At 48.2% G+C, this 15,945-nt stretch overlaps 1 protein-coding gene across 2 annotated transcripts; it reads left to right on the top strand.

Moving 5' to 3' along the window:
- The first annotated feature begins 4,810 nt into the window (after window positions 1-4,810).
- DOLPP1 (dolichyldiphosphatase 1) lies at window positions 4,811-14,999 on the top strand. Of its 2 annotated transcripts, XM_006892470.1 has the most exons (8): window positions 4,811-4,909; window positions 10,939-11,039; window positions 11,297-11,381; window positions 11,483-11,582; window positions 11,790-11,888; window positions 12,434-12,562; window positions 12,899-12,988; window positions 14,750-14,933. In XM_006892470.1, exons 1-8 carry the CDS (start codon window positions 4,834-4,836, stop codon window positions 14,784-14,786), a joined length of 717 nt encoding a protein of 238 aa, XP_006892532.1. In that variant the 5' UTR covers window positions 4,811-4,833; the 3' UTR covers window positions 14,787-14,933. The 2 variants fall into 2 exon arrangements, with proteins under 2 accessions (XP_006892532.1, XP_006892533.1); XM_006892471.1 differs by lacking the exon at window positions 12,434-12,562 and having other exon boundaries at window positions 4,821-4,909; window positions 14,750-14,999.
- Window positions 15,000-15,945: the final 946 nt, after the last annotated feature.

The following is a 15,945-nucleotide window of genomic DNA, read 5'->3' as shown; positions in this document are numbered from 1 at the left end:
ATGTTGGGTCAGAAATGTAGGTTTTGAGGAAACAGCAGTGCAGAATGAAAGGTGACTTCTTGTTTAAAATGCTCCCAAGATGCTTCATTAAGGAGCACATATATGATGGAATAAATTTTTGTTGAAAGAAGGAAGGAGTCCTTTGGAACTTCAATTAAAGTTTCATTCTTGGGATCAACTAAGCTTCCATTCTATAAATGTGTTTGTTACTGTTGTTAGGTGCCCTGGAGTTGACTTTGACTCATCGTGACCCTAGGTACAACAGGAAAAAACCATGCCAGATATGCTCCATCCTTATAACCTCTTCTGTGTCAATATTTTATTGAAGATCATCCTACCTGTGGTGCTACGGGCCTATTGTTCAAAGTGACTTTCCAAGCCATTGACTCCTGTCCATATGGATGGGCAGAAACATGTGAATACAGTGTGTTAGCCTGCACACAAGGGGACTGACTGGCTAGTGTTGCCACTAAATTTAGCACATTCTGCAGGAGATTGCAGGAACACCACCTTCACAAAGGAAGCAGAGAATGCAGAGAGCACATCTGCTGAGGCCAAAGACTCCTGTGTTGCTCAGATCAAGGCCCACAGGACCACCAGCAGCCGCCACAGCAGAGAACTAGAGACCTGATGCAAGACAGAGTTGATCTTGGGACTGCTACCCCATGGAACTAGAGCTAGAGGCCTTCACTCAAGTTTGTTGGAGACACCATAATTGGTAGTACTAATGGTGCTCCTGATCCAGGCCATGGTCTTCACAATTACTTGCTATGTATCAGAGATCTGGACAATGATTAAGGATGACAGAAGAAGAATCTATGCCTTTCAGTTGTGGTGCTGGAGAAGAATACTGAATATACTACGGACCGCCAAGAGAACAAACATGTCAGTCTGAGAGAGGGTGAAACCAAGTTTCTCTTTGGAGGCCAGAATTTTGAAGCTCTATCTCACATATTCTGGGCATGTGGCCAGGTGGGTTCAGTCCTTAGAGAAGGACATCATGCTTAGAAAGGTGGAGAGACAGAATAGGAGAGGAAGAACCCAGATGAGATGGATTAACATAGTAACTCAAGTAATGGGGATAGGTGTGTTGGAGTTAGTGAGACTGGCTCAGGATAGGGTAGGGTTCAGAGCTATTGTACATAGGGTTGCTATGAGTCACAGGTAACTCGATGGTACACAACAAAAGCAACACCAACAATGACGAGAGCTTTGTAGCACTGGTCTAAAGCTGCAAGTTTGAAGGCTGAGGTGCCTGTGAGAAAATTTCAGCAGCTGTCCTCAACTAACAGATGCACCCCTAGATGTACTCATTAAGTTATGCCAGGAAATTTGGAGGAAAACTACCTGGCTGGCTGACTGGAAGAGATCCATATTTGTCCCTATCCCCCAAAAAGGTGATCCAAAAGAATATGGAATTCAACAAAACATATCATTAATATGACATGCAAGCAAAATATTGCTGAAGATCATTAAAAAATGGTTCAAATAGTACATTGACAGTTAACCACTAGAAGTTCAAGCTGGGTTTACAGGAGGCCACAGCACCAGGGATATCATTGCTGGTGTCAGATGAATCCTGGCTGAAAGCACAGAATACCAGAAAAATGTCTATTGGTATTTTGTTGACTATGCAAAGACATTTAACTTTGTGGATCATAACAAATTATGGCTAACATTGAGAAAAATGGCAATCCCAGAACACTTAATAATTGTGCTCTTATGAAATTGTCCGAACAGAGCAAGTGAACACTGTATGTTTAAAATCAGGAAGGGTATGCATCAGGGTTGTATCCTTTCTCCTTACCTATTCTGTATGAATACCTAATACCTATTCTGTACCATACCTAATCTGTATGAATAATTTGGGAAGCTGGACTCTATGAGGAACAATATGACATCAGGATTGGAGGAAAATTCAACAAGCTGCATTATACAGATACCACACAGGATTTTGCTTACTGAAAGTGAGGAGAGAAAAAAAAAGAAGTTGGGTGACAGAAAAGGGGGGAAAAAGAAAAGAGAGGAGGATGTGAAAGTCTTGCTGCAGAAGATCAAAGACTGCAGCCTTCAATATGAATTACATCTCAACATCAGAAAACAAAGAAAGTTACCACAAGACCAAGAGTCAATGTTATGATAGATTGAGAAAGGACTGAAGCTGTCAATGGTTTCATTTTGCTTGGATCAACAACCAAAACTCCTGGTATCAGCCATCAGGAAATCAGGAGAGACATTGCATTGGGTAAGTCTACTGTCAGTAACTTCTCCAAAATGATGAAAAACAATGATGTAAGTTTGAAGACTAAGGAATATCTGATTCAGGCCATGGTCTTCTCAGTAATCTAGTAGGCATTAGAGAGCTGGACAGTGAATAAAGACAACAGAAGAAGAATATGATTTTAATTATGGTGCTGGAGAAGAGTACTGAATATCCCATGGACTGCCAAAAGAACAAATAGATAAGTTTTGGAAAAAGTGCAGCCAGAATGCTCCTTAGAGGCAAAAATAGGGAAGCTTCATCTTTTATACTTTGGACATGTAGCCAGGAGAAGCTATTCCTTGGTAAGGGACATCATGCTTTGAAAGATGGAGGGTCAGTGAAGAAGAGGAAGACTCCCAGTGAGATGGAGTGACATGGTTAATTCAGCAGTGGATTCTAGTGTGTCAGAGATGATGATGATGACGATGATGGCAAAGGACAGGGGAGAGCTTGGGTTGGCTGTTCATAGGCGACTATGAGTCATACTTAATTTGATGGTAACAACAACAATAATCAACCTAATTATATTTTAATTTCCTTTATGAGGACTTGAAACACTGGCTCCAGAAGATAAACATGGTGGCCTTCAATATGGATTGAATCTGAATATCAAGAAATAAACATTTCTCACCACTGGACTAATATGCAACATCATGATAGATGGAGAAAAGGTTGAAGCTGTCAATTACTTCATTTTACTTGGATTCACCGTCAATACACTTGATACCAGCACTCAAGAGATCAGGAGACATATTGTACTGGGCAAGTCTGCAGTCAAGTACCTCTCCAAATTACTGAGAAACTATGATCTTAGTTTGAGGACTACGGTGTGCCTGATTCAGACCATGGTATTTTCAATTACTCGCTATGCTGCTGAGAGCTGGATAATGAAAAAATTTGATGGGGGAAAAAACCCCAAAACACCAACCCTGATGCCTTTGAACTGTGATGTTGGGGAAGATGATGGAATATCCCACAATCTACCAAAAGAATAAACAGATACATCTTGGAGAAAGCACAGCCACAGTCCTCCTTGGAGGCAAGGACGCAACCCCTCATCTTTCATAAAGATATCATTCATGGAAAGATAGGGGGACAGTGAAGGAGAGGGAGTCCCTCAACAAGTGAACCGATACACTGACTGCAGGCATTGGGCTTGAGTGTGTTAGTGATTGTGACATTGGCACAGGAATAGGGTAGGGTTCAGATTTGTTGTTCACAGGGATTCATACTTAACAACACCTAGCAACAACAATAAACCTCAAAATCTTGCGTATGGTTCTGTGTCCTCTGTGACCTACTGCTGTGGACTTTACCCAGTAGAGCATTAAGATTGGTGTTAAAATTAGTAGAAAGAGGTGTGGGAACATGGGGGGGGGTAGATGTTTGACTTCATGGGAATTGGTTTTGTATTGTGTGGATGCTGTTGATAGGGATAGTTGACCTTATATGAATTAGCAGAGGTCAGATACAGCCATCCCCATTCTGCTATTGCTCCTTTTACACTCTCTTTACCTGACTCTCCACTTTTCCAAGCATAATATCCTTTACCAGAGACTGGCCCCTCTTGATTACATTTCTTTTTTTTCAACGTGTGTGTGCGCGCCACCTTCGAATGGGATCTGACTGGTACAGGAGATTGCCCCTCTTCTACAGCAGAGCATCTGATGGATTAGAACCGCATGCCTCTGGGATTGCAGTACAGCTTCTTGCCACTAGGCCACCAGAGCTCCCTTTGATTACATTTCTAAAGGATTTGAGGCAAGTCTTGCTTCTAAGGAGCATTCTAGATGCATTTTTGCCAAGACAGACTTGTTCATTCTTTGGCCATCCGCTCACCCTGGGAGTTCTCTTCCTCATCCCATTCACCGATCATACATTCTTCTTCCCCATGTGGTGAAATATATACAGAAACACTAATGCACCCACTTTTAAGCTTATCACCCCTTTTCAAAGCTTACTAAAACTTTGCCTTTCTGCCGATCAGAAAAAGGCAGAATAAATCTTCGCTGGCTGCTTAGCCTTAGTTTAGTCATATGAAAGGTGGATCGGCTTAGATCCCACGGTGGCGAGGTCACTCTTCCGATTTGATAATGCCCTTTGACAGGAACCCAGGTCCAGCCAAGCTCGGGCGCTCTACAGGTGGTGAAGCAACCTTCTTTTAGGTCCACAGCTCCCAGCCAAACCAAAGCTCCCACCAAACTTCAACACGCCCCCTAAGCTAGCAACTGATTGGTCAGTCCTACGCATATCTCTGAGCGGGTCTCACCTTCTGATTGGTTATTTTGCTCTCTGTTCTGCGCTAGAACCTTCCCCTTTTCTGATTGGTTATTGACCGACCTATTCTCGCCCAGGATTGGGCACCAGTTTGGTCGTCTGGCTGGCTCCTGGGGCCCCCGTTCTCCGATTGGTAATTCGGGTCAGCCTCATAGTCTGGATGCTGAATGGTTACACAGCTACCTGTATTGGTCTTTGATTGGATGCGCAGCGCCTCCCTGGCGTGATAGGTCAGGACCACCGCCCCCCTGGAGCCCCATTGGCTGCTCTGCAAAGCCCGGTCTCCGGGTAAGATGGCAGCGGACGGACAGTGCTCGCTCCCTGCTTCATGGCGGCCGGTAACCCTCACTCACGTAGAGTATCCTGCAGGTAAAAGGGGACCTCGACTCCGAGGACGCCTTCCTGGGGCCAGGCCCTAGCCACTGGCGTTCCAGCTCGCACAAGCTTGAGAAGGGGGCGCCAGGGAACTGGGGTGGGAACTGTCAAATAGTGAGCCATGGAGGGGCTCGGCCGGTGCGCGCTCCGCGCAGGCGCAATGGTGCAGCGATGAGCTGGGCGAAATTGTGAGCCTCTCGCTCGCGCACTCTGCGGCTGCGCGTCTGGGGCGCCTTTCCAGGTCTCTGGGTGCTCATGGACTGTAGTGGGCTGGGGTCTGTCGTAATGGGGGAAAGAATCATTAACCTGGACCTTACCCCCTGCTTCCTCGCCCTTTCCGGAACCAGGGAGGCCGGACTTTGTTAGGTTTGCAGGGAGTGCCCTGTCCCCTTCAAACAGTGCTTCGAGTCTGTTTCCAGGGCAAAGAGCTCCCCATTGCTGGGAGTGTGCAAGCCGAGGCTAGGCAGCTGTTTGTTTGAGTAGCATCTGGCTGGCACGCCTGAGCAAGGCATAGCTCCACAGCAGAGAAGGCCTTGCTAAGAGGCCAAAAAGACGCGTGGATTTTTACTTCTGAGGGTTTCCAGTGAGAAATATCTCTAGAAGCTCAGGGTTTTCCCATTTGCTTCAAACTGTTCGTGACTGTAGGTGGAGGCTATCTACTAGAATTGGTGCAAAGTGGTGCCTGGGGGACAGAAGAATTTGGGCTCGAGTTCAGGCTTAGGCCTGTGCAGATGACTTGCCTGCTCTATGCCTTAGTTACTTCATCTGAACTAATCGCAGTGCCTCCCTTTTAGGCCATGTGGTGTTACTAGGTGCCCTGGAGTAGGCTGCAACTCATGGTAACGCTTTATACAACAGCGCTGCCAGACCCTGCTATCCACTAGTTACCCTGGGCTTTAAGCTCATTGTTGCATCTCTTTGAGGGTCTTACTCCCCTTCATTTGCACTGTACTTTTTCAAAAGTGCATTTTTCCTAAGACAAATCTGATGATTTTTTTTTTATCAGTCTTGTTATATTCCATATTCTTTGCCAGCACTGTAATTCAGAGGCATCATTACTTCTTCGGTTTTCCTTATTCCTCATCTAACTTCCACATGCGTATTAATAGGTAGTGTAAAAAATCAGGTATCACAGGGCCTGAGAGGTGCAAACCTCCATGCCTACCCCACGGTAGGCATTCAGATAACGTCAGTTAATGTTAACCCACCTTCCCCGGGGCCCAGAAAACACTCCCCGTCTCTCTGTGGGTAGGATGATGGGATGCAGGTTGAGTCCTGTTTGCCTCAGGAAGGGCCTACTCCTGCTCCTTTCACGGAAAGGAATGTGCTGAGGCCACAGGTAACAGAAACCTCTCGCCTGAGTGTTTTAGGGTATGCAGGAGGTGGAGTGGCCCAGAGAGATGATAATCCCTGCCTACCTAGCTGCGTGCCTGCCCTCCTGCCCTTTGTCCATTGATTCTTTCAGCCAATATCCACTGAGATGCAGACCCAGGCTTGCACAGGTGAGATATGTCCCTGTCCTCCCAGGCTATGAAGAATCTCCACTTTATAGAACTAAAACTGAGCCCCAGAGAAGGAGGAGGTCTTGATTGAGGCCTTAGCACCTCTGTGACCTCCCATCCTGGCCTTGCAATAACTTCTTGTAATGCTCAGAGTCTTACAAGCAAGACAAGAAGGAACCTGATACTTTGAAAACAGGATGGTTCACTGGGATGACTTTCTGGGGACTGTGGTTGAGTCTGGAGGCATCTGATGAATATTTGTTATTGTTAGTAGGTGCCTTTGAGATGGAGCTGACTCATAGCTAACTCTCCAGCTGGTTTTCAGAGGTTATAAATTGCATGGAAGGAGATTGCTCATCATCCCCCATTGGAGAGAGTGGTGGATTCAAACCACATGCCTTTGGGTTGGCAGCACAGTGCTTTTTCTACTAGAGCTCTACACACCCCCGCCCCCCCCTACTGTGGTGTAGTATCTCTTACCACATTGGTAATGGCTTCATTCATCTAGTCACTTAACATCCCTTTGGTGTTCATTTAAGTGTCGGGCGCTATACTGGGTTTGGGGGTTAGAGTAGGATGAAGAGAGACCTTGTTCCTGCTGTTTAGAAGTGGACAGAGAGACAGACCTCAGTCCAGGACTAACAAGTGTATTATGAACAGTTTCTGGCTACAGAATATCAGACTAAGGGCTTCATACCTGCAGGGCCTGTGCCTGCCTTTTTTTGGCCACCATGGTGAATACTTAATGTCTTTTTTTGTATTAACCCAGAAGGCAGAAAGCATCCCAGGTGCGGGAAATGGTGTGTGCAAAGATCGTGAAGTAGGACAGAGCACTCTGCATCCTGGGAGCTGGCGTTAGGTCTCTGGAACTGGAGCAGAGGGTGGAAGAAGCAGGGCCCTGATTGTGTAGGACCTGGTAAACTGGGTACAGGTTGGATTTAGGAGCAGTGGGAGCCATTGAGGGACTTTGGATCAGAGACTGGTCAGGGCAGAACTGCTAAAACATCTTGAAGAGTACCCTAGGTCGGTCTTGACTACATGATAGGCCATGGAGATGACCAGAAGTTTGAAAGAGCCAGTCACCCTCTGTCCTCTTACTAGTGCCTTGGGGGTCAGTTAGAAGATTTAGTTTCTCAAAGCTGGAAGGGACCAGGCCATTGTATGAATGGAAGAGTCAGGCCCAGAAAAGGAAAGAGCCTGGCAGTGTCACCCTATTACTTGGAGCCAGGTGATATCACCCAGCTGGGTGGTCCATTTTCTCAGATCAACTCTAAGTCAGCACTTGCTTGGGTAGACAGGGGTAAAGCCAAGTCTCCCATCTCTCCAGGCCTGGAAATCTGGGCTCAGTTCCACATGAGCACCTTCCCTGGTGCCTGTGTGAGGTCAGACTGGTGTGTTCTGGGTACCACGCACTGAGCTGGATACCTCGCAGCACAGTCATAACACGGGGGTACCAGTATTACTGTTTCACAGATGAGAGTTTAGGGTCAGGAAGGTGAAGTCCTAACCTGAGGCTATGCAGCTAGCAAGTGCTAGCCCAGGACCTGAACCTCTGATCCTCAGAGTGACCACTTAATTACTCAGTCTTAAATGATGAGAACAGCTTTTGCACTTAGGTTAGCCCTGCCCTTGAGTACGGGTGAAAGCAATGCATATAGCTTTAGTGCCTTCATCTCTCAAAAGGAGCCTGGCAGTCCTCACACTGTCTCTGTCCAAGGCCTGTTTGTTGTTGTTTGGTGCCGTTGACCTCATGAGCAGTGACTCTGAACTTTGCCCTATCCTGTGCCGTTTTCATCATCTCTGATGTACTTGACCTATCTTATTGAGGGTCTACCTCTCTTTTGCTGACTTTCCACCTTTTCAAGCATGATGTCCTTCTCCAGGGACCTCCTAACAACACACTCAAAATATATGAGACGAACCTTGGCCATCCTTGCCTCCAAAGAGCACCCTGGCTGCACTTTGTTCAAGATATATGCTTGTTCTTTTGGCAGTCTGTGGGATATTCATGACTCTTCAACACCATAACTCAAAAGCATTAATTCTTCTGTCATCCTTAGTCATTGTCCAATTTTCAGGTGCATAACAAGTAATTGAAAAGACCATGGCACCTTAGTCTTTAAATTTACCTCACTGGGCCAGTTTCTTACCAGTGGAGAGAAAACAAGAAGCTGTCACAGTAACATGCTTGCCTCCCAGGTATCCTCCTTCACCCTGAACTTGGTCCCTGTTGTAGTCTTCCACATGGGCTTGAGGACACCAAACTTTGCTCAGCGGCTCAGAGATTGGCTGGGGCGGCTCTGGCACGGATCCTCTGAATTCCTGAGTCACCCCCATGCCAGTTCAGCTGCCTCCCTAATGCAAGGCTTGACTTCAGGAATTAGGCCGAGCTGGGTTCACATCATACTTGTGTGGGAGTGATGGGCAGAGAACCCTGGACCAGACTGAAAACTTGGATTTTAATCTAGCTTTTGCTTCATTCTGACGCTGTAATTTTGAGCAAGTCTTGTGACCCTCCTCTGGGACATTGTATTATCCTCATTTGATAAATTTTTTTTCTATAATTATATTTTATTAATTTTCATAAACATTTACAGAGATTTTGGGCTTCCACTCATTCATTGTTGCACTATTCTCTCTACCCTCCTCCCAGTTTGTTCTTGTCCAAATGCCACAGTGCTTGTCAAAGCCAGTTCTGATTAATCTTCTTTGTCAGTGTATCCTTTGCCATTCCCTATCACTCCTCCCTGAGAGAGACTTCACCTGAGTCATAAGGAAAAGGGGACGGCGTATTCTCTTAGCTACTTCCTGCTGAAAAGGGACGCTGTGGGTTTCAGGGTGAAGATCTTCTCTCACTACTCTAAAGGGCCCCTTTGGCAGTAGGAAACACATAGACTATTATGGAGATTGATTTTGGAATTTAGATGCACTCTTATTGATTGTGCTTGGCCGTACATGTTCATATCCTTGAGGATGTATCATGGGGGTGTTGCAACCTAGAAGACACAAATTTGACTAACAAGTTATAAGTACATGAGTCCAAAAATTATGGAAAAGTAAAAGAAAAGATTCTTTCATTGTTTTACAAACCCTCCCCCAGGTCCCCTCCACCATGCAGCCCTCGCTCTAGTCTCCTGTGATGACAGAAATGCCCAGTTACATCTCTCTTTTAAACGGTTCTCTCCCTCCTCTGTTTCAGTGCAGTATACATTATTGAACCTATCTTACTCAGTCTCTCCCCAACCCCAAGGACAGTCCCATTCTACAACAGTGGCATCATGTAATATTTGTCCTTTTGTGACTGGGATATTTCACTCAGCATAATGTTCTCCAGAGTCAACCATTTTGAATAATATTGCATGAGTTCCTTGTTTTTCAATGCAGCATAGTGCGAATATACCACAGCTTCTCTAGCCATTTGTTTGTTGATGGGCACTTAGGTTGTTTCCAACTCCTTGCTATTGTGAACAAAGCTGCAATAAACATGGGTGTGCATATATCTGCTTGGATGTCAGCTATGGTCTCTTCAGGGTATATTCCCAGTAGTGGAATTGCTGGGTCAAATGGTATCTCTATTTGCAACTTTTTGAGAAAGCGCCATACTGCTTTCCACAGGGGTCGCACCATTTTACACTCCCACCAACAGTGAATCAGGGTTCCAGTTTCTCCACAACCTCGCCAGCATTTGTTACTTGCTGTTCTGTCTCATTTGATAAATTTTAAAAACCCTTTCGTATTGAACTTATGATGTGGAACTTTTTATTTAGCAGTGGGGGTTTTGTATACCAACTTTAATTGCACTAATGTTAATAGTTCCTAATAACCCATGTATTAACTTTTTAATTATGTGCCTTCATTTCAACTTGTCCCAGTCCTATAGGACAGAGTGGTATTGCTCTACAGAGTTTCCTAGGCTATAAATCTTTATGGGAGCTATTGCCAGGCTTCTCTAATGTAATGGCTCTTGGGCTCAAACCACTGACCTTTCTTTTAGCAGCCAAGTGCTTAACTACTGGGCCAGCAGGGCCCTTTGTATGAGCTTTAGTTCTTGGTAGTCAGATGTGGTCCTGTTATGACTGGCTGCGTTGCTTTAACCAGCTGGTAGACTGAGCTACCTCTGGCTATCTGATCCTTCACTTCTGGCCATTCTGGGACCTCTTTACTGGCTCAGGGCCATCTTGGACAACTCTAGGACTTGCTAGTGAGAGGTGTGTGTGTGTGTGTGTGTGTGTGTGTGTGTGTGTGTGTGTGTGTGTGTTTTCCCTAGGGAGTTGTGAAGCTTACTCACAGGTGGCTCTTCTTTGATGGCTTGAATCCACCAGGGAGAAAGTATCCACATGGGAGAAAGATGGGTAATCTCATGTGTGATTTTAGCCTCTGTAAACCCAGAGGTATGAGTTGATTGCTATTCAGCGGCAGTGAATGAGGGACTTGTTGGAGATGGGGTTCCACTCATTGGGGCAGCTCGCTTTCTATGCATACTTTTGCTTGGCCTCATTCTGTTTTCCGTGTCTTTCCCAGGTGATCTCTCAGGCCACCTCCTTGCCTACCTGAGCCTCAGCCCTGTGTTTGTCATTGTTGGTTTTGTGACACTCATCATATTTAAGCGAGAGCTGCATACGGTAAGTGCGACTCCGTTACCCTCTGCCCGTTCTCTGATGACTCTGTCCTGAGGAAGAGGAAGCTGGATCTCCACGGTGCTTTCCTTTCCCTTCCCCGCTTCCGCCTTTTCTGAGGGGTTTGAAGAAACTTCCTAGCTGGTTCTGGACACACTCACTGACTGGGCTGGGAGGTTCCTTCAGAGCCTAAGGTCCTTGGGCTATTGCAGTTGCCAGCAGGCTTATCCGAGGCCCAACTGATTCCACATCTTTCCCAGCAGATTTCATTTCTTGGGGGCCTGGGACTGAACGAGGGAGTCAACTGGCTGATCAAACACGTCGTCCAAGAGCCACGGCCCTGTGGAGGTAGACCCTGGTCTGCGGGGAGCTGGGCGGTCCTTCCAGGTCAGGGCGTTACTTGGAGGCCTGACTCTTCCCACAATGCCCTGCTCTCCTTTCTCTCCCAGGCCCCCATTTGATAGTGAGCACCAAGTACGGGATGCCCTCCAGCCATTCCCAGTTTATGTGGTTCTTCTCCGTCTATTCCTTCCTTTTCTTGTATTTAAGGTGAGCTTTTGCTTTGTCACGGGCTATGCCAGGGGGTCACCTCTAGCCCATAGTACACTCCTTGGGGCCTGGCCTCCGATAGGGGTGGGAGGAGCTGGAGTCAAAGTAGAATGTGCTCAGGGAGTGCGTGGATGGGGCCAGGGACTGTTTGGGAGGCCCGGACTGCAGGCCATGGACTGAGGCCGTCCAATGGGCCTGTTTTCCCAGAATGCACCAAACGAACAACGCCAGGTTCCTGGACTTGCTGTGGAGGCACGTGCTCTCCCTGGGTCTCCTCACTGCGGCCTTTCTAGTCTCCTACAGCAGGTACAGAGGGATGGAAGGCCTCCCCAGCACACACCCTGTCCACTTGGGGTCTTTCTAGATTCTTGGTCTCTGTTGGAGTATGCAGTGTGGATCCTGCCTAATCTCAGACCCTCAAGGCAGGGCTGGGCCAGGAGCCTTAGATGCCAGCTTTAAAGGAACAAGTTTCCAGCCACACCTTCCAGCCCTAGCTTTTACTTTTTCTTCCAGGGTTCTGGGAATACTTCCGTGGTTTCTCAGAATCCTGGAAGAGCCTCTTGCAGACAAACTGAGGCTTCAAGGGCAGGATGGAAGGGAAGCAAATCCCAGCAGAACCACCCTCCGCCTCTCACTCTTAGAAACTGGAGGAGCAGCTGTTGGGATCTAATCCCCTACCTTCATCTGGACGCAGATCTGAGGCTCCTTGTCACAGGAGGCTGTGTCCTACCTGTGTGTGTGTCTCTACATATGAGAACCAAGTCCCTGGGAAGCTGGCACTTGGACGTGGGGGATTGTGCGGGCCTTACTCCGATTGGCTCACATGGGCTTCTTTTCTGGCTTTGGCCCAGGGTCTACCTGCTGTACCACACCTGGAGCCAGGTGCTCTATGGGGGCATCGCTGGGAGCCTCATGGCCATCGCATGGTTTGTCTTCACACAAGAGGTCCTCACCCCGCTATTCCCCAGGATAGCAGCCTGGTAACTGCCTCCTGTCCCTGTTGCTGCCCCTCCTGCCTTCCTGGGTGCACAGCCCATGCCCCTTCCTGCAGGTGGGGCCATTAGTAGGAGGACCTTCAACAAGGTTCTCAGGGACTTAGTAGCAGTCTGGGTCCTGCTAAGCTGTGTGGGGTGGTGGTCTTGGCTGAGATGACACCAGTGACATGTCTGGTTCACTTAATGGCTTTTGGGTCTCAGGCCAGACAAGGACTTCCTGGGTAAGGGGCAGCATTGGTCCCAGGCACTGATTGGGGGACCTGCCATGGTAACCATCTCTTGCCCTGACTTGGCTCTGGCTTCTTGGGTATATCTTTCCAGGCCCATCTCTGAGTTCTTTCTAATCCGAGACACAAGCCTCATCCCCAATGTGCTCTGGTTTGAGTACACAGTAACCCGGGCAGAAGCCAGGTGAGTTCAGCGGGGCTAGGCCCCAGGCAGCCCCTCTCTCATTTTTCGAAAGTCTCTTAAGAGCCAGGCAGTTGCCTGTGCACTTTTTTCTCATTGTTTCGTTGAATCTAGTTAAGGCCCACATTTTACAGGCAACACCACTGAGGTTCTGAGAAGTGAAGGCAAGTCACCTGGTTTAAGATCTGGCTGCCAGGGAGTGGGGAGCAGGTTCCATGGCCTGTCCTTTTCATTTCTCCAGCCCAGTCACCTGTCATGGCAGTGGATGTTCTCAGGGCATCTCCTGCCTCTGTGTGGATATTCCTGGGGTTGCTCAGTCTAGACATCTTTATAGATGGGTAAACTGAGGTGCAGTAGATTGGCAGGCTAGCCATGGTTGTACAGTAAGGTTGGGGCAAAGCTGGGCTTTGGAATCTCCTGATGCACTATCTGCTGGTCCATTTATCTCAAATCTTGGTGGGGTGCCCGAGGGAGTGAGGGGAAGGTGGCTTCAGAGGGGAGTGGAGGAGAAACCCCAGACCTTGAGGGATTCTCCAGCCAGCAGTGAGAGGAGCCATGGGTGTGGTGAGATGTGGCAGGAAGCAGCCCTGCAGCCTGGAAATGTGTTCAGTGCATCATGTCCACATTATCCTAATGAGCTTAAGGGTAAAGCCCCAGATCCATTAGAAAAAGTGGATTTGAGGGGGTTAGGGCAGGGCAGTCCCATTAGCAGCAGAAAGCTGGCCCCAGATCGTCTCTCCCCCTGGAGCCTGGGATGGCAGCCCCACCTTGCACTGTCTGGTTTGGCTGACTGCCATCCACCTTCCTGTAACTAAAGTCTGTGATACTTGCTCTGGCCTGGCTTTGTGCTGAGAGAGCTACAGTCCCTACAGTCCTGGCCCTTGTGTGCAACATTGGACGTGGCAGATGGGCTGATCAGATGCCTTGGAACTTGTAACAGGAACGTGTTGTTGGGGCCGGGCAGGGACAGGCATCCCAGGAATCAGACTCAAACAGTGAGAAGACTGGTCAAGCTGGGGGGCTGTCAGGGAGCACCTTTTCTGGAGAAGGCACAGTATGTATGGTGCTCCCAATCAGGATGAAGCTTAGTGAGTCTACCAGAGCGACAGACAGACCCACAGAGCCTTGGTAGCCCCAACCAGGAAGCAAAGGGCTGGGCACAGGAGGGCCAGATCATGTAGAGGTTATTATGATTCTAGATTTTAACTGTGGGGCTAGATAAACCCTCTTTCTCTTTTCTGAGTCTCAGCCAGCATCCCCTTAAAATAAAGGCCTGTTCTATTTTAGTGTCTCCTCTCCTCCAAATTCTGGGGCCTGTCATGGATAAAGCCACACCACCAAATCGCAGATCTCAGCATTTAACCCTCTGTAACTTCTTTCAGTAGTTCTCTTATGTTTGCTTGCATCCCTCCCAAAAGGAGAGCTCACTACCTTATTTTAATATTGTAATTTGGTTGTGATTGTTATTAAAAGAACTCCACTTGCATGAGTCTAGTTCCTGTAATTACTTGGAATCCAAACAGATCCCTTTTGCCTCTGTTGGCTCCTATGATCCATACCCTGACCTCTCCCAACCACAGGGCATCATTCCCAGCCTACAGGGCAGGGATCTGTGGGGAGACAGAGAGAGTCTCTATTCCCTGGGCAGGCACTCAAATTAGCTTATGGGGACTGTGGATAGGGAGGGGACAGCTGGGTAAAGGGACCTGAGTGACCCATGCATCCCTGAATCTGACCTCTGGCCTCCATTCCTCTTTTTTTCAGAAATAGACAGCGTAAGCTGGGGACAAAACTACAGTGACTGGTGGGTGTGGCTGGGCCCAGCCTCCAGGTCTGGCCTGCACAATGCCTTGCAGGATGGATGGAATGATCGACAGAGGGACAAAGCTGAGACCTCTCCAGACCCAAGTCACCAAGTGGAGCCTTTTTTTTCCTCTTATTTTGATTTTAATGAACAAGGTGGACCAAAGGGCCAAGCCCCTCAACCAAGACCCTGGAAGGCCTGCTGTCAGGGGGCCACAGGGCTAGAGACCCTCGCTGTGCTGCTGCCAGCCCCTGGTTGGGTGGAAAGTGCCCTTGGCATGGGCACCAGAGTATGGGATCCAGGAGGAGAGCTTGAGCCTCTGGTCTCGGGGCCAGGAAATTAGGTGGCATGTAAAGTGCACACTATTTATTTTTTGTTTTTTTGTCAAAGGCAGATAGGATTTTGGAGTTGAGGCCAGAAGAGTGTGTTCCGCAGTGACTGCACGCATACATGGGGCCCAGGTCAGCCTCCCAGGCCCTTTGCCTTGAGCCCAGGGGCAGACTGTCTCTTCTCTTGTCTGCGGAGTGATCTGGGGGACCAGGAGGAGGAGGCCATCCCCTGTCCCCTCCCTGCCACCATTGCCATTCCAGAACCTCGTTCAGTGTTTCTGTGTCTGGGGGCGAGGGCCCAGAAAGAGCGTGTGTTCGGCGGCTGCTATCCTTGTGTTCTACCCTGTACTGACCCTGTACCACAAGGGCTTTCTCTGACTCCCTGTCCTCAAGACAGTGGTCCCTTTCTGACAAAAGAGCCTGCACATTGTGGGTGAGCAAACCCAAGCTGTTTACAGCTCTTTTTCTGTCCTGCCATCCGGTAGCATTTGGCCCTCATCCCCACTTGAACAAGATGCTAAGGCTGCAGTGAGAGGAAGGGCCGGGGTGCCTGTCCTCTCCCTCTCTTCCCTCTGCGTCTTCTGAACATGGCCTTGTCCTTCCCCGCCTCCTCTAGTGGGCTGGGCACCCGCTTGGGCTCACCCTCAAGCCCGTGTTGGGGTTTGGGCTCGTTCGTTCTTTGGGGGCCCAGCTCAGAAGAGGGCTCCTCTTGACAGGAGCTAATCTCAAATCACCCTGAGATGGAGTCATGCAGATGTTCCAGACTCTCGGGAGTTTCTAGAACTGAATCAGGCCGTTCAGGCTGTGTTCGAATCCCTTTCTCCCTT

Source organism: Elephantulus edwardii, unplaced genomic scaffold (genome assembly GCF_000299155.1).
Source record: "Elephantulus edwardii isolate Elephantulus edwardi_28Jun2011 unplaced genomic scaffold, EleEdw1.0 scaffold00116, whole genome shotgun sequence".
Taxonomy (NCBI): domain Eukaryota; kingdom Metazoa; phylum Chordata; class Mammalia; order Macroscelidea; family Macroscelididae; genus Elephantulus; species Elephantulus edwardii.
The sequence above is the reverse complement of the archived record's forward strand: the minus strand, read 5'-3'. Positions and strand labels throughout refer to the sequence as shown.

Excerpts from the sequence above, each read along its gene's own strand:
- DOLPP1 (XM_006892470.1), top strand. The coding sequence starts at position 4,834 with ATGGCAGCGGACGGACAGTGCTCGCTCCCTGCTTCATGGCGGCCGGTA. Across the intron at positions 4,910-10,938 it reads TCACGTAGAGTATCCTGCAG|GTGATCTCTCAGGCCACCTC; the intron begins GTAAAAGGGGAC and ends TGTCTTTCCCAG. Across the intron at positions 12,989-14,749 it reads GTAACCCGGGCAGAAGCCAG|AAATAGACAGCGTAAGCTGG; the intron begins GTGAGTTCAGCG and ends TCTTTTTTTCAG.